We start from the raw sequence: 17,819 nt of genomic DNA, 5'->3' as shown, positions 1-17,819 counted from the left end.
ACTTCTGACACTGTTTTCCAAATAATAACGGAAAGACTCATCTGGCTAAAGTTTCCAGGCTTTGTTTTACAAAAGTCTTATTCTTTGGGTTATCTGAATATTTAACTTAGAGGGACAATTATGAATTGCTGTTGTCTGGACTGCAGAAAAAAAAACCCACACACAATTACTGCCCAGGGTTTGATATGTCTAGTAAGAAAAAGCATTGTCCTTTCACAAGAGCTGATACAAGGCTGGGTTGTACTAATGAGAAGCCCCTCAATCTGAATGATGAGATCTCGCTACACTTTTGTCTAAGCAAGCCCTTTCTTGGTTGTGATAGTCCATTTGCTCCCTCTGTAATCACTCAGCTCCTTCCTCTTGGCAACCGCTTTGAGACCAGAACCAACACCGAGTCCCATTTATCAGCACTTCTTTCTAATGAAACCTACTTTAAAATGCCTGGAAAATGGTGAAAGATTAAGTGTCCCTACCACCATGCACCACTCCCCACCCAAAAGACCTGTTCTCCTTTGGAGAGGGCAATGCAGAGCTGTTGCTCACGCCCTCGCTGGCCTCGCCGCGGCGGCTGGGAGCTTGGAGGGGTCAGCTGGTCCCAGATGAAGCCGAGGTTTTCTGATGTAGTTGCCTGACCATCAGAAACTGGACGGCAGCCCTGAATTCTTTTCTCGCAAGTCACTTGGATAGACACCAGATGGTAAATACTTTCAGTCTCTCCCAGCCTGGGTCTGGGGTAGAAGCAGTGACCTCAAGGTAAAAGATTGCCGGGCCTGTCTCTCATCCCTTGGGGTGACCAGTCCTCCCAGCCTGGCTCTGCTCTGCAGTAAAGGTGCGAGAATCAGAGGGAATAAAAATGGCCAGAGAGGGGTAGAAATGGCCATCACCACCTCTCTCAGCTCTTGCTGTTTGAAACTGGAGCTGGATTCATTCTGAGTAGGAAACAGCTTTCTCATCCTGCCAAAAACAAAGGTATTTCGAAGTTTCCCAAAGCCAGGGTGTTTCCAGAAGTCTTACAAAAAACAGCCAGCAGCCACCCCAAAGTGTCCAACAGCTGAGGGGGACCTGAGATGTCTCCTTTTCATCTCATGGCTCTTGACTTTTCCAAGTTGGGTGTTTGTCCAGCTTTCCCACCAGTGTTGCCCACCCTCCATGGACAGCCCTGCTCCCCTGCAGTAGGGACTTGAGCCAGGAGTAAAGGCAAGATCCTCCCCACCAAGGTATGGAGCTGGTCTCACCCTAGACCCATGATTTCACTGTTGATACAAAGAGAAACAGCAAGGACACCCTAGGTGCTCCTCGACAGAGGTGGATGTCCAGACTCTGGTCTGACTTCATCCGGCTCTAGGGAGGGTGTTGAACACATGGCGTAAAGAATGGGAGAGTCTTAAGCAAAGGAAAGGGGTGGAAGGAGAATACAGTCTATATCCATCACAGATGGATGCAATTTCAGCTGAGCAGGGTGCACAAATGAGAGCTTTGCAGAGTTATTTGCGATGGCACATTAAATGGCACAGACATGAAAAAAAAAACCAGCTGTCTAAAATGTAAATTCACTGGGTCAGTTCCTTCATTTCTATAGAAACAGCAGAGGTTGCCAGCGGCTAACTCAAAGGAGATGTATTCAGATCCCTGTATCAACTATTTTCTTGCACAACTGACCACAAAAAAAAAAATTACAACCCCAAAAAATCCTGACAGTAATACCATGGAAACTGCAGAGCACAACATATGGGCTTAATTACTAGCTATGAAATCACACGTATGGTACAGAACACATATGGGGTACGTGCTCCAGAGGGGAAGGGTTACAACTGAGTATTTATAAAGTGAACGGCTAATGTGTTGCTCTCATGTGACTTCACAAATCAAAACCTGTGCAAGGGCTGTATCACTTTGCTGGGCCCTGCCTGCATCCTCTGGCCCCCCGGCACAGCGGCCGGGGCAGGCGTGTGGCACCCCAAGAGCTGGGAGAAGGGAAGCTGAAGCCCATGTCACCCACAGAAAAGCCTCCTCAGGAAGGCAGAGTCACGGTGGACTTTGTGGGCAGCCCTCCAGCCAGCTCCTCTGGGCACCCCCAAAATGCAGTGAGCTACCACCAGGGATTGCTGATGCCATCTGAAGTATGGGCAGCTGGCCAGGTGCAAGGCGGTGGGTTTGGCCCCTGTCCAGCTGCTTGACTAGGTGCTGTGGCTCTCTGTTACTGCCTGAGCCCTGCTGGCTTCCTGGTGATGTCATACCATCACAGTAATGTCACCTTACTGCAGCAAAATCTCGGTGACATTTGGGGGGGGGGGAGCAGGGAAAGCAATGTCTTATCTTGTCCCAAGCTGGGGGAAAAGGTAAAGAAAGGGTCCCCACCCCAAAGAGCCAAACCCGTGTCCCAGAGAGGGCAGGCAGCAGGCTCCCCAGGCAGCGCTGAGCCCCAGCCCACCCTGGGGGGGTGCCCCAGTGCCCCCCAAGGCCTCACGCATGGGGGAGTTTGCTTCTCCCAAAGCTGCTCACTGACAGTAACGAGAGGTTTTTATTTCACTTACCAGCACTGTCACCTAATTTCCAAATGGGAAATGAAGCCAAGCCTATTAATCAGGAGCCCCTAATAAACACAAGCCTGGAATAATTAACTCAACTCCCCGTCCCCCTGCGGCAAGGCTGGATCAGCGCTTTGGCTGCTCTCAAGCTGTTACTGACAGAGGCACCGCAGCTGCCTCTGGGACGTCTGGCTGAGCCGCGGCATCTGAAACACGGCGGCCGATGGGAGGGCATCAACTCCAGGGAGCGGAGGAGAAAACAGCAGCACGAGATGTGCCTCCAGGCATCAAATCTTCTGGCTTGTGAGCACCCATCAGTAGGGCCCAAACACCCCTGCTAGCAAAGATGGAGCAATGCGTGGTCCTCATGCCTTCCCTGCGACCGGCAGTGTTGCCTCCAGGCAGGGCTTGGGTGATGCAGAGACCTGAGGCTCCTCCACGAGCAGTGGAGACTCCAGCGCTGGGATAAGTAACAGCAGCCTTTGGAAGGTGGCCTGGTATTTCCACAAGCTGCCATGACCTCATTAACAGACTGATTACAGCTAACGAAGCAAAACCATAGTGGAGAATCAAGGTAACAGGAGAGCTCTGACTTCTCTGAGCTCTGAGTGCTCCTCCCTGCCGGGCTCTGCCCTCCCTGCTCTGTGCCCTGGCTTCCAGGCTATGGCAAGCAGCGGACCTGAGGTCGGGATTGCTGCTTGTATGACTGAGGACCTGTTTTGCAAAAGCAAAAGGAAGGGAAAAAAGGCTGGAGGGAGGGATGGGGCATCACTCCTGGTTGCATAATTTCAGTCCTCTGCTTATACAGCACCCAGCTCCTCCTGTGTGTTTGCCAACATATATCATGATATATAGCGGCAGTTCTCATCACGCCTGCAAAACATGTAGAGTCTGTGTGCAGCTGCCAGGATCTGTCCCTTGGGCCAGGGCAGAAGCAGTGCTCCCAGCCCCCAGACCATGTCCTGCAGTCAAGGAGGTGCAGGAGAGGGGCCAGGGAGAGCTGCAGTGCACCCTGCATCACCATGTGAGCTCAGACCTTTCCATCAATCTCTGGAATCACAAATTCCCCTTCTTACATCTTGTGAAAAGATCTGGGGGATGGGAAGATGGAGAAGGGGCTCCGTTTCCTGGAGGTCCCGAGGTGTTTATTTTTTTCTTTCCTAAGAGCCACCTTAGAGTCCCCAGACACAGTGGCCATGAGGAAAGCTTGCACGGGGCAGACTGAAAAGTGGTAAAGCATTGGGAGGCAAATGCTGAGCACCTGCTCATCTTTCTTGAAACTGGTTTTTAAATTCTTATGGTTGCTTAAGCCAGCCATAATTTTTTCAGGAGCTGAATTGGGGTTTACAAGGTTTGAAATCAGTGATGCTTCTGCAAGGGCCAGGCAGCAGCCCTCTCTGCATCACATACCAACCCCGGGGTAATGCAATGTGATGTGCATCCAATCCCCCCTGCCCCAGCAGCCTCCCTGTGCAGCTGCAGCCCCACACAGAATGGGGGATGCTGTGGCAGCACCACCACCACAGCAAATCCCTTTCCTGCTCTTGCTGTGCCAGAGAAACTGAGAAGGGAATCACACCTCTACCGCCTGGAGAGCTTGCCTGAAACTGCTGCAGCCTGAGTTGCTGGCAATCAAAAGCAAGTTATACACTGTCCTCAGCAATGGAGGGGCAGGATCCTGTCCTTGGTTTCAGGGCTCTGTACAGTGTGGGCAACTCATCCCCTCCCACAGCCTGCCGTGCACCACACTCAGCATAAAATATAGCAGTGGATGTCCGGTTCCTGCCTGGTTGTGGCAATGTCCCAGGATGGCAGCAGGGACAGCCCCACCAGACTCTTCAAAAACCCAGGAGAAAGATGCTGGCTCTGTCTGGGCAGACCTTGATCAGTAGGAAGAGGCATGGACCTTCCCTCCCTCCCAGTCATGGCTAGCAGCAAGGAGCCAGTTTGCCCCACCAGCCTGGCTCCCCAGCCCCTCTCCAGTGCTTCCCAGGAAGAGTGTCCCTTCCTTTCGCTTGCTGTCTCAGCGGACAGCACGTTCTCACCTTTAGGGGAGTGGAAATGGCAGCTGGAATGTGGGCTGGAAAAAAAAAAAAGAAAAAAAAAAAGAAAATGCTGAGGCTTGTCCAAACCTACTCATGTTTATATTGGAGCCTGTGAGTGACATCAGAGCCGGGAGAGTATAAACACCAGCGGGACCTATTCGGGGCTTTAAAACCTGCGAACACACCACTGCCTCCAAACTGCCTGGGGGGTGATGTGCTGAAGTGGTGGAGGGGAGAGCAGCATGAGGCTCCAGCTGGAGAAACAGCTCCTCTTCCTCTCCCTCCTCTGCATCCTCTCCAAGGTAAGGGAGATGGGGCCCTGGGGCGGCTTTAGCCTTGGTCGGGGAAGCACCCAGCTCTTGCAAAGTGAGGTGCAGGGAGGACTGGGGTGCTACAGCAAGCCCGGTGTTTAACACCGGCTGGCAGGCAGGCTGTACTAATGCAGTCCCACAGGGGCAGAGCTATGCTTGGGAGAGACATTTGCACTTAAGCAGCAGGGTCTTAACGTCCATGGGCCAAATGCATCTGTTGTGCAAGTCCATGGAGCAGGCAGGAATGACAGCAATGCGCTCTGTTTGCTTGCCCCATCCCTGTAACTCTCCCGCACCCAGGGCTGTGGTATGCGTCCCTGTGAGCGAGCGAGCAGCAGCTCGGCGGTAGCAACTCCTGCAGACTCTTTGGTTCCTGCCCAGGCTCCCAAGGCAGGGGGCCAAGAAGCAAGCACCAGCCTCGGCATTACTCAGCTCTCCCCCTCTCCCTGGGATGCTCATGCAAAGCCAATGGCTCTGACAGGATTTGGATTGTTGTAGTGATTTTTTTTTTTGGACTCTGTGTGAAAATATGCTTGTGCAGAGAACAGGAAAGTTGAAAAGTTTGGGGTATGTCAGTTCCAAGTTCTTCTAATTGCTGCTTGAATCCCAAGGCAGACCTTCTGCAAGCAGGGACATCATGGCAGCGTTGTGCCTATTTGACTCCTTTCCCGGACAGTTAAGATGTCTGATAGGAGTCATATTGTCACCTAAAGACAAGTTAATTACAAGGAGCAAGGGGAAATGGATTAATGGAGTTGGCTTGGCTAATCTTTCTACAACACTGATTTGAAATAGCAACTCCTGAAAGACGAAAATGCCCTTGGCTGCCTGGATAAGCTGTGACAGAGAAATCACTCCTGCCCCAGGCGCTCATGAGTGCCTGGAGAATCACTAAGGGCCCTCGTGCCTCCAACCCAAATATGGCCACCACAGCCAGTCCTTTGGTCCCTGCCATGAGCGTGTCTCTGATTTCTGTCACAGAAATAATGCTGCTCATTGGTAAAACTGGAACAAGACCCAGATTTCCCAGGCCATTTTGAATTTATTTTATCTCCTGGCACTGATACTTCTACGGGCTCATAAAAAAAACACCTGAACTGCTGCAAATGGGGAACAGATAGCACACCAGTACCCACTTTCTCTGTCTAACTGGTCACGTCAGTCCTGATGCTACTGGGAGAAACTAAAAGAGAAAGAAAAATGGTATCTAAAATCTACAAGTCCAGCTGAACCCATCAATCTTTTGGCAGTGTCAGCAGAGACACCAGTCTCTGGACCAGCACAGGGCTGAATTTTTTGGTTGCATATTTGCTGAACTGCTGCCTGCACTAAGCAGAGCGGCAGGGCTGCCGGAGAGTGGCTCAGAGCTGCCGCGTGGGGCTCACACACGTGCACACACTGTTAAGGCAGTGCTGGCAAAGAATTCACTTCCAAACTACAGAGCCAACTCACTTAGCTCCTGGCCCTATATGCAACAGCCCTGTCAGATGCGACATGACGGGAGCACGAGCGCTGCCTGCAAAAGCTGTTTGTGCCAGGGTAATTGTGCAAGCAGAATGAGCCGTGGATATAAACACCTACCTGCTCAGGTGAACTCCTGCAGGCACAGCCCTGGCAAATGACTGCAGTGCACAGTCCTGCTGAAGTAATTGCTCAGTCTAGCTGGAAGGTGAAATGCAGCCCCCAGTCCTCAAAAACGTGCCTATTTCAGGGCTCCTCATCCAGCGCGCCAGGCCAGGCAGAGGATGCTGCAAGCCAGGAACGGGCAGAGAAGGCAGCCAGACCAGGAAGGAAAGCAATGAGGTTCCTTTGGCTTCAGTTCCCCCACTGCCAATGCAATGCCCTGTTTCTTGGCGTGAATGAGAGCTGTTAAGACTGTTCGAAGTGAGGTGCTGCGCCCTCACGGTGTGCATTCAGCCCCTGTGAAGCCGCATCTCCAGCCGGGCACATCCCGCTGCCCCAGCAGCGGGCATGGGGGCAGGCTGCTTTCCCCTCCTTCCCACCAGGCTGCTTAGGGCAGCGTGCAGCTGCCTCTGGGGCTGCCAGCCCTGTGAAATGACCACCACTACCTGGGATGTTTGTGTTTGCAGCCCCATCCTCCTCCTTTGTATACAGAGCAGTGGTGTGTTTAAGTTCTCATCCTGCAGAAGGCTGAGCATCCCTGATGCTCCCTGGTTTCCATGGGTGCCCATCACAATGTGCCTGCAGAGGACAAAAGCTTTCCAGGCTGCTTTGCCATATTCCCATGGATTTTCAGAGCCACCCTCCACCAAGAATCTGCCCCCATGACTGAGAGAGGATTACCTGGCTGTCCCAGTGAAATAGCAGCCATTAGCCAAAAAACAACTTGTACTGAATCAGCAATGGCTTTGCCTCCACAGGTGTGTGCCCAGCTGTGCCGGAGACCATGCTACTGCCCCTGGGTGCCACCCCGCTGCCCCCGCGGGTCCCCCCTGGTCCTGGACGGCTGCGGGTGCTGTAAGATCTGCGCCCGGCGCCTGGGAGAGCCCTGTGACTTCCTCCATGTCTGTGACCAGAGCCAGGGCCTCGTCTGTGACTACAGTGCAGCACCCGCGGGGACAGGAGCCACCTGCAACTGTGAGCAGAGGGGTGCCCGCTCCCCCAGGGGTACCCCTGTGTCCCCAGCCCAGCACACACCCCAGCTCCGGCCAGGGGCCCAGATGGCTCCAGGCATCCCACAACACTTTCAGGGAAGCAGTTAAAGCTCCAAAAGCAGCTTAACTGAGGCTGATGCACACAGCTTGGCTGCAGGGCTGTGCTGCAGCTCCAGCCAGCTCTCATGCTGTTTGCCAACTGGGGTTTCAAAGTGGTTTGAGTGGGGATGGACACAGGGGTCCCAAGGATGCTGCAGTCACCCTGCTAGGGCTGGAGCCTGAAGGTCCTACAGAGAAATTTCAGAGAAACCTTTTCTAGCCTCAGAATCCTGAAAGGCAGGGTCAGAGCCAAAGAGCAGTAGGTTTCTCACAAATTGGTGAGCTGCTGCTTTGAAAATACAGAGAGATGAGGAGAGGACATAGGGAAGAGGAGGAGGTTGGGTGATGCACATGCTGCTGCAAACTCAGGTCTACCCCACACACCCCTCAGTCACTTCTGTGGCCCCCCATTTCAGTTCCTTCGTGCCAGCCCCACCGTTCCCCCCGGCAGTCCCCTCTGCCATCCACACCTCTCTGTCACATTGTCCCTAACGGGTTCCCTGGCTGTTGTTTGCAGTTGAAGACAGTGAGGAGGGCTGTGAGGTGAACGGCCGAGTCTATCGAGATGGGGAGGTTTTCCAGCCTAGCTGCAAACTCCAGTGCCGCTGCCTAGATGGAGGCTTCACCTGCATCCCACTGTGCCAGGAGGACGTCCGGCTGCCCACCCCAGACTGCCCCTATCCACGGCGTGTGGAGGTCCCAGGGAAGTGCTGCCCAGAGTGGATCTGCGAGGCCCAGGACCGGAACCTCCTCCAGGATGCTAGGACAGGTAGGATGCAGGACATGCCAATAAGAAGATGCCCATGCAGGTCTCTGGGGATGGTCCCTTCATCTCAGACAATGACTATCAAACAGGAGACACCTCATTTCCCCGCCATGCAGGGCTATGCCTGCAGCACCTAGCGGGCATGCTGCATGGCACCTGGCTCCAACCACTCGTTTCCCCTCATCTCTTTTCATCTAGCCCCTGGGGCAGCATCACCGCTGCTGCCATACCCCTGCCAGGATTGGGGCACGGAGTGGAGCGCCTGCTCGGCCACCTGCGGCGTGGGCTTTTCTACCCGCGTCTCCAACCAGAACCGCTACTGCAGGCTGGAGACTCAGAGGCGGCTCTGCATGGCCAGACCCTGCCCGGCTCTGCCAGCAGCATTCCCGGCGGTAAGTGAGGGCCTCAGTGAAGCTGGTGTCTCTGGGCAATAGGTTTGACCAAGACAGGGAAACGCCAGCCAACACGAGCCATGGGACACCCGATTACCTGTGGGGACCCCATCACCCCCCTCAGCCATGAGCTGAGGATGTCTTAGGGACAGATGAACCATCTCCTGGAACTATGCTTGGAAAACAGCTATCTGATGGCAGGTGCAGACCTGAATTTTGAGGTCTCTGGATGTCTGAATCCAAAAGCACTGTGGATCCCACACAACCCTGAGCCACACAGGTGGGCTCGACATGCCCCTATGGCTGGAGATGCATCCGCAGCTCCTGCCTGGCTCCCTGGGTATGCCTGAGTGGCAGGGCTTTGCCACCCCTTTAATTAGCCTGGCCCTGGAAAGTGCCAGCTGCATGCGAGCAAGGCAGTTTTGCACTGTGTCTGCACTGGGGCCCAGTGCACCTGCACTGCCACGTGCCCCTGCTCCCTAGATGTGAGGGACATGCCACCACACTGCTCTCCGCTCTGCCTTTCCAGAGGGGAAGAGGAGGTCGTTTGTAGCCATGCCCACCCTGGTCACATCCCGGAGCCAAAGCCTCGTCCCGGCAAAATGTCTGGCACAAGCCCACAGCACTGTGGTTTTGATGGAGACGGAGGACACCTCCCTTGGCAAACTGAGGAAGAACTGATGGACTTTGGCTGCAAAGGAAGGTGGAAATAGAGAATAAGATCCCCATGTCATGCAGCTCCTCTCCCTTCTGTGCACCCCACTGTCCCAGGAAGGGTTACTGGGCAGCATCCCTGAGTTTCTTAGGCTGAATGTAATGGGAAATGGGGAAACCCTGCCACAAGCATGAATCCACCCAAGAAACTGGGAATTGGTCCTTTCCCGGATTGGTGGGGCTTTTGGAGAGGTGATGCTGCACCTCCACCACACCACGCATGCAGCTTTGCTCTGCAGAGGCTGCAAGAGAGACCATCTCCAGCATTGGGACGCCCAAATCCCCAGTGGGACCCCTCACACCCTGTCCCCCCGGAGAAGGAACAGGTACATTGGGCCGTGCACCACAAGTCACTGCTGCGCCGAGATGCTCAGCTCAACTGTGCACGAGCTCAGCCATCCCACGATATCCACCCCGTGATCCAGCAGCCGCTTTCCTGGGCATGGGCAGAGCCGCCCTCCTGATGGCAGCTCTAATTCACCTTCCCCACATCCCTCCAGAATAAACATGAACCTTCCTGCTCTGCCTGGCCTCCTCCTCTCCAAAGCGCTGGCGGTTTGGCAGGGCTTCAGTGAGCGAGGAGCTCAGATGCAGGAGACACTGCTCTGCAGCACCAGACATACCGCCTGCCATCCAAGCACATACCCCGTGAGCTGAAGCCAAAAGAAAAGCAGGAAAAAGAGAAAACAAATTGCAAAGATAAGTCGGGGCTGTCTCCTGACGGGCTAGAGCTGTTCCAGCTATGCAAGAGTCAGCACAGGAGAGCTGCCCGGCAGTTCTGCCTTTACATTCTCACAGCAATAATCCTTCTGGGTGATTGAAAAATGAAACCCAAATGCCCTCTAACGGCCTCGCACAAGCATGCAGAGGGGATGTACATCCCACGGTGGGGTGAGAAGGGCAACCGGAAAGGAATAGCGGTTTAGGTGATGTGTTCAGGTGAGATATGGACAGTGTAGATGTGTCTCCATGGAACTGAAAATAAAGATGTGCTCATCTAGGTAAGGAGCTTGTCTGGGCCTCTCTGTGTGGGGTGGGCCTGGCTCCGGTGAGCCCTCGGGAGCCCTGCTGCTCATGGCCAGCTTGGCTGCTGCAGGAAAGGCCTGACCCAAGACAGGGCAGCTTGGAGGCACCTCAATTCAGGCTGCTTAGAATAAGAAAATAAAAAAGAAAAAAAAAAGTTAATCAAAGCACTGAGAACATTATTACAGTGTATTATAACCTGAATTAAATTCTGCCCCTTTGCTTTTACCCAGCCATGAGCTCCACCCGCCCTGCCGATGGGACTGACCCTGGCTATAGCAGTGCCAGGGTCTCCATTTGCTGCTGGGATGTGCGGGAGAGCACAGCATGGCACTGGCTGTGTTACTGCTGGGTCTGCAGCCCCAGGCACAGAGCAGGCCATGCCTCTTCTCAGCCCCCCAAAAACGAAAGCCCAGCTTCTTCCCCTGTAACTCATCCCTCCTCCTGCCAGCTCCACCCCTCCTCCACTCACCCTGGAGCCAGGATGTCCCCAGCATCATGCCACCATCGTCACCAGCTGACTGTCCTCCCAACCCAGGCCAGCGCAATACTGGGGCAGATTTAGGGGTGCAGGGGCAAAAGGCTGAATGGCAGAGGGAGCTCCCCTCTCCTTCCCAGAGGAAAGCCTCCCCATGAGCAGCAGGAAAGGCAGCAGGGCCAAGGCAGCCACTCACCTGCTCTCCTGGCCGCTGCAAGTGGTGAAAATTTAAGTCAAGGATGCTTTTTAGTCACCTCTTCGGGGAAAAATAGAAAAAAAATAAATCTCACTGTTCATGCAGTAAAACATTGCTTACAAAGAGAATTATTTACTGTGATCATCTGGTGCTCTGCCTGAATACAAATCATTAATTCAGTTTGATACAGAGGACGCAGTGAACCTCTGGCAGGCAGCAAATCGCAGAATGAAAGTGGCCCAGTCTGCAGCTTTTGCTGTTTTTTTTACCTCTGTGATGGCCATGCCAAAAAAGCGGTGACACAAGGTTCACATATAATTTAAAACCACAATGTTCCCCAACTGGCATGGATATGGCATGTTCTGTGTACTGAAAATCCTGGTTTTTACGCCAGTTCTTGTTTTAGTACGTTGGGACATGGCCACCAGGACCAGGCGCTCTGCCAGGCAGGGAGTGCTGCCAGGGTTCTCACCCCCCTGCAAATCCTGCCCAGCCATCTCTGGGTGATGGTAAAAATCAAAAGGTCACTTTTTAAGCAGCAATATGCAATTCTCCTCTCCAACAGAAATGACTCAACGCACCTCTGCTATAATTTTCTTTTTTTTTTCTGCAAAATGTCATTTCTCCCTGATACACTAAGCAGAAAACATCTAAATAATGAGTTAATGAATCCAAATAAATCAGAATTATTTTCCCCTAAGAATACAGGGAAATCAGCTCTTGCAATTTGACTGCCAGTCTCACAATATTTGCTGTTCCTTCTAAAGCCCTGCTACCCTGGAAACACGTGGTTATTTGAGGATCATGTTTATTGCAGCCTCTGACACAGTGGGTCCTGGGCTTTGCCTGCTCTTGTGGGGCAGTAAATCTCTGCCATCCACAGATGATTATGGTCACCTGTAAAGATAAAAAGAAAAAACAACCAACAAACCAAGACAACTAACCCCTGTTCTCAAGACATACTGCCACACTGGCACAAATAAAAGGCGTGCGATTTGACAACCACGTTCCTGAACCAGCAGTGAGCAACCGATCACAGCTCATTTCAGCGCAAGCACACACAGCAGCTGAAGGAGAAACTGTGCACGGCTGCATGAGTAAACAACATGCATCAGAATTTTTTTTCCAAGCCATTCTCATGACTGATGATTTTTAAAAGCTTGGAGTTGGCTGAGAAAGGGCTGGATGAGCCCCTCATTAAAGCTAAATGCTGTCACATACCTCCCTCAGCCAAGAGTGCAGTGCTCAATTAAAAAAAAAAAAATAGATCAAGGCCCTTCTTGCTGTTGGTGAAGAGCCTTGAATTGGTTGCATGAAAGCCCATCACTCAGGTTAAGTGTTTGCTACCCGCAGGAGCCACCCCAGGCCTGTGCTCTCACACTGCCCTGGACGTGCTGGCAGCAGCATCGCTGCCATGTGCCGGAGCTGGGAACGGGGGGAGCATCCTAATACAGGGTACTCAGGCAGGGCTGGGCAGTAGCACCTCTATTGCGAGCAAAATCATGGGTCAAGTAAAGACCTTAAACACACTTGAGGCAGGCATGAGAGAGGAGCTGTGCAGCTGCATGTGTGCCTCCAACAGGTCCAGGGACATTAAGGGCACAGGGCCACAGCCGGGCACAGTGCTCCACACGCCCTGCCCTGCTCAGACTTTCACCTGAGATTGTTTTGCCAAGGTTGTTTCCTTATGGCTTGCCAGGGTAAAACTTCTCCCTTCTGATTGCCTGCTTTCTCCTGTGCCTGGTGACAAAGTTATTTCTGTCCTGTGTACGCAGCAGCAGCTGCACAGCAATGCAAATGGGGGCTGGCCCTCCTTGGGGGACCTCTTTGGGGTCACTGGTTTTAGCTCTTGCCCCAACCTCACAGAACCTGGATGTCTTCTGCATGACAACCCCTGCGACAGGGAAGGCAGGAGAGGAAGGCCACAGCCTGTCTTGCACTTTTTCTCCCTGCATGGGTCATAACCGCTCAAAGGAGGAGGGGAATGAGGATTTTTGTTTGGGGAGGGATACGGAAGTAGGCAGCAGGAGCAGGTTGTTGCTGTGTGCTGTAGCGAAGGGCAGCTGTTTGGCAGGGAGCGGGGCTTGCTGATGCCTATGCTGGGAGCAGGCAGCCTGGCACGCTTGTGCCTGCTGGCGCTGCCTGCAGCACCAGCTGGTGCAAGCTTCCAGCCCCTGGTCTGGAGCAGTAATGGGGGGCTTCTCCTCACCCCGAGCGGGACAGAACAGAAACAGGCTGAAAGCTTTGGCCCCCATCATCAGACATCTCCTACCCGCTCTGCGGCAGAGCCCCTGTCCCGCCTCCCTGCTCCCTTCCTCCTGCTCCCTCCAGGCACGCATGGTATCCAAAATAGCCAGGGGCCCACGTGTCCTTGGCGTAAGGCTCAAAACATCTCGAGTGGGCTGGCGGCAGGCACCGAGGGAGCGGCTGAAGCTGCCAGACACTGAGGCTCTCCGCTGGGACAGCCTTTGTCACACCCAGACTCCGCAAGAGCGGGAAGGTGAGCGCAGCCGCAGCCGCGCCGGGGAATACCACGCTGCGGGGCTGGCTCTGGGCACGGTGCTGCCGGTGCCGCCCCCACCCTGCCACGGCCAACAGGCACCGCTTCGCCGGGCACCGGCACCTCCGAGCACTGCTGCGACCAGCACCGCCCCGGGAGCAGCCACCCCACCGTGGGCAGGGCTGCCACAGTGCCCGATGGCCACGGAGGCTCTCACCCCGCGGCCCGGCAACGGCAGCGGAGCCCTGTGCCCTGTGGACGCCACCTTCGCCCAGCACTTCTTGCCTGCCGTCTACCTGGTGGTGATCCCCCTGGGGCTGGTGGGGAACGGGCTGGGGCTGTGGCACCTCTGCACCAGGTCCCGGTGGGGTGCCCACAATCCCCTCGGTCTGCTGGTGGGCAACCTGGGCCTGGCCGACCTGCTGTACGTCAGCACACTGCCCTTCCTCGTCAGCTACTACCTGCAGGGCAGAGTGTGGCTCTTCGGGCAGGGCTGGTGCCGCATCACCCGGGGCCTCTTCCACCTCAACCTCTACGCCAGCATCGGCTTCCTCACCTGCATCAGCGTCCACCGCTACCTGGGCATCGTGCACCCGCTGATGGCACGGGGCAGGTGCCAGGGAGCAACCTTTTCTGCACGGCTCAGCGCAATGGTCTGGATGTGGGTCATTGCACAGGTAGCTCCTGATTTCGCCTTCAGCAAGATGGACAACACGGGGACGCAGTGCCATGACACGACAAGGCACGAGAGCCTGGGCATTTACTTGCCATACACTGCAGCTGTCACTGTGACTGGGTTCATCATCCCATTCCTCATCATCATTGGATGCTACTGCCATGTGGTGGTGGTGCTCTGCAGGAACGATACTGTGGATGTCAAACTCAGGAGAAGAAGCATCAGACTGGTGATTCTTGTGATGGTCCTTTTCTCCATCTGCTTCCTCCCCTACCACGTCTTAAGAAACCTCAACTTGTTGTCTCGAGGCTGGCAGCTCCAAGGGTCCTGCACACAGGCTTTAAGGAGCATCTACATTTCCTACCAGGTGACCCGGGGCCTGGCCAGCTTCAACAGCGCCCTCAACCCCCTGCTCTACGTGATGACCAGTGAAGACTGCATGTCACGTATGAGGACCATCTGCCAAGGAGTCAGCCAGTCCCTGGGGTCCTCTTTCAGGACAAATACCTCTTGCCAGGTGGATGAGGAGAAGAAAAAAAGCATCATTCTTTGTGAGGAGGAGGAGGCTTCTGATGAGCTCTGAGGCACCCTCCAAAGGATGCACCACCTAAGGTTGCACTTGGCCCTTCTGGGAGCAGCATCCCCCCAACCTTGCTGCCTGTTTTGCAGAGAGATGGTGACTGCAGCATCACTGGTTCCAATCTCACACAAGGGACAAACAGGATTGCCGGTGTCAGAGAGCAAACTGCGACCAGGTTTTAGAGCAAAGCTACTCAACCCAATCGTTTTCCCTACAGTACGCCTGGAGATGGAATGATATAAATGTTGCATTTACTCCAGTCCTTAAGTATTTTTCCATCCAGTGTCCAGTGCAGTGCTCAGAGCTGGTTAACAAACCCCTGGATCCCTGGCCACTCATCGAGCTCCTCAGTGAACAGGAGACAGGAATGAACAATGCCTTAACCCCCAGCTGCATCCCCTCTCCCCCACTGGACCTGTTGTTTGAAACAGGATTCCCCGACTCACCCAAGGAGAGGGTACCGGTAATTAACTCCCTGTGTCACAGGACAGCTGAGTGGGTGAATTTTTGCAGGGTGGAACTGCTTTGGAAATGGAAATAGTAATATCGGGGTTTAAATATATGACTAAGCTGTGCCAGTTCCTGGGTTAGTTGTTCCTGGGTGACTGAGCTGCTTCAGGATCTGTGTTATCCTCTACTGCCCGCCTCCTTCACAGAAGAAAAAAAGAATTTTAGCATTACTCACTCTCTTCTGGAGGAACATATAGCAGACAACAACAAATTGGCATTTTAAAGTTTCTGGAGGCTGTTGGGTGGATTTGGGTTTGGTTTTTTGGTTTTTTTTTTGCGAAGTGAATGACTGCAGTAGCCTGCACTGCTGCTTTCAGCAGGCAAATCCCAGGAGAGTGTTGAAATCTTCAGGTGGGTGACTACATCTTACTCTTGCATCCAGCCTTGCAAGGGGATTAGACAGGTCTATTAAAAATTAGACATAAAAAAAGAAAAAGAGGCAACTCTGGCCTGAAGGCTTGTGAAGGCAAGATTTGGTGGCGAGGGCAGTCCGTGTGTCATCGCTGGAGGGGGCTGTGGGGATATCTGCTTCGGAGGGAGCAGAGGCTCCCAAGGGGCATTTTGGTTTTTGGTCTTGGTTTTCCCCACCATGGACAGCTTGAACATTTTGGTCCTTGTGAAAGGAGCAATGTGATTTGCAACAGCAGATATTGCAGCTCGGCTGAAAGGAAGTGGATTGCGAGTTAAAATCAGTCCGTTCTGAGAAAGTGCTGACCCAGAGACGCTGCACTCTTTGGACCAAAGCCTGATATTTACCACAGTCAGCTCTTCCTTGCACAGACCCACCTTTGCTTCTGCATGGAGGGAGCCATGACTGGCTTTCAGATGGAGTTAATACATCTAAAGTGCAAATAAACACCTAATGCTTTCAGTCGTGAGTCATCTGGCTTCTTTTAAAGCTTTATAGGACCACAGGAGCCAGCTGGCCTGCGGGCTGGAACAGGGGCCTGCCTGCTGCAGGGAGCAGTGACGAGTTTCCTAGGGCTCTGCAGATGGGGAGCTGCGGGAGCACTGCCTGCCTGCCTGCCTGCCTGCCTGCGTGGCAACACTGCAGGCAGCCAGCGGAGAGCGGTGCTGGGCCAGGCATGCACTAAGGTAGGTCCCTGGAGTCTGCTCAGCACCTGGCAGGGGTCCAGCAAAGCCCTGAAACTTTCAGCTCCTCTTTCATCCAGAGGAAACCCAAAGACAAAGCTTAAATTTCCAAACTAGATGTTCTTCTGTCTCTGCAGTAGGGAAGATCTCTGGGACATTAGGGTCGGATCCAGCCTCTGCTCCTTGCACACACTCCCCAGATCTGCTTCTCCTGAGCTCTGAACTCCTCTCCTCCTGTCCTGAAAAAATACCCACGCCTCTGAAAGCTACCCAGCTCTTCCATCTTCCCGCATGGGTCCCATCCAAGATGCTACAGCTCCTGACAGAGCCAGCTTCAGCTCCCCACAGCCCATAGGAGCTGCACACCCTGTCACTGCACCCACTTTGTGCTTGACTGATTGAAATAAAGCGCCACTGCATCCCCAGGGAGGAAGAGCTGTGTAGAAAGCACCAGCAAACTCTGCTCTCACCCCCTGCATCGCTGTGCCCAGTTCTGTCTTCTCCAGTGCCCCCTCATGTCATTGTTAATGATGATTTAAAGATCTGTATTCTGAGAAACATCTCCAAGCCCCAGGGACAGTTGCAACCATAAATCTACTCATTTTTCTGTGCCCTGCATCTGTCAAATCAGCAAAAGCCATTAAGGATCTGTGTGTTCCGCTGATGCCCCTGAGATACAAGGGGGTTTTTTGGTATCTCATGCTTTGCAGCCCCCTTGATTCTCAGACAATGCCACTTCCCATGGTGAACTGAAGAAACTACCTCCTTCCCTTTATTAGCCTATGTGTAATTAAGGGCCAAGTGCTGGCACATGAGCCTGCGCAGCTGCCTTTGCCAGTTGGTGGTGGAGCAGCAAAGCAGCCGCCGTTCCTCCAGCCCCCAGAGTCAAGGGAGGCTCCTTCACTCACAAAGAGCAGCCACTGCTCTCTGCGGGACACTCAGGTGCATGGTCACTGCAGGGGACCTGCTCAAAACGCGCGGGCACTGCTGACTCCTCAAAACCTCCCCAGTGATCTTTATCCCCTGGGAGCAGAGGGGTGGGATTGTCCCTGGAGCAACAGCATGGGCAGCTCTTGCTCTGTGCTAGTGCCCTTTCATGGCACGGGGAGGCGAGGACATACCGTGTGTTTCAGCGGTGGATGAGGGGACAGGGGAGGTGGGGAGCTGCCATATTACCCCTTCCCTTCTCCCAGCAGCTCTGCCAGCCATTGGTAGGGCCATGCACAAACATTTGCTGCAGGCAGGAGGGGGATCAGTGCCCGCCGGGGTTGCTGTGCCACGATTGCATCCTGAA

At 53.8% G+C, this 17,819-nt stretch overlaps 2 protein-coding genes across 2 annotated transcripts; both read left to right on the top strand.

Moving 5' to 3' along the window:
* The first annotated feature begins 4,686 nt into the window (after positions 1-4,686).
* On the top strand, positions 4,687-9,993 carry CCN5 (cellular communication network factor 5). The gene is made up of 5 exons (XM_075108833.1): positions 4,687-4,875; positions 7,266-7,482; positions 8,116-8,367; positions 8,563-8,756; positions 9,286-9,993. The coding sequence occupies exons 1-5, from the start codon at positions 4,816-4,818 to the stop codon at positions 9,307-9,309; spliced, it is 747 nt and encodes a 248-aa protein (XP_074964934.1). The 5' UTR covers positions 4,687-4,815; the 3' UTR covers positions 9,310-9,993.
* Positions 9,994-13,586: 3,593 nt separating this feature from the next.
* LOC142064205 (P2Y purinoceptor 1-like) lies at positions 13,587-16,466 on the top strand. Its single transcript, XM_075108857.1, has one exon. It carries the CDS (start codon positions 13,865-13,867, stop codon positions 14,924-14,926), a length of 1,062 nt encoding a protein of 353 aa, XP_074964958.1. The 5' UTR covers positions 13,587-13,864; the 3' UTR covers positions 14,927-16,466.
* Positions 16,467-17,819: the final 1,353 nt, after the last annotated feature.

Source organism: Phalacrocorax aristotelis, chromosome 13, assembly GCF_949628215.1.
Source record: "Phalacrocorax aristotelis chromosome 13, bGulAri2.1, whole genome shotgun sequence".
Classification (NCBI taxonomy): domain Eukaryota; kingdom Metazoa; phylum Chordata; class Aves; order Suliformes; family Phalacrocoracidae; genus Phalacrocorax; species Phalacrocorax aristotelis.
This window is presented reverse-complemented; position numbering and strand designations above follow the sequence as displayed.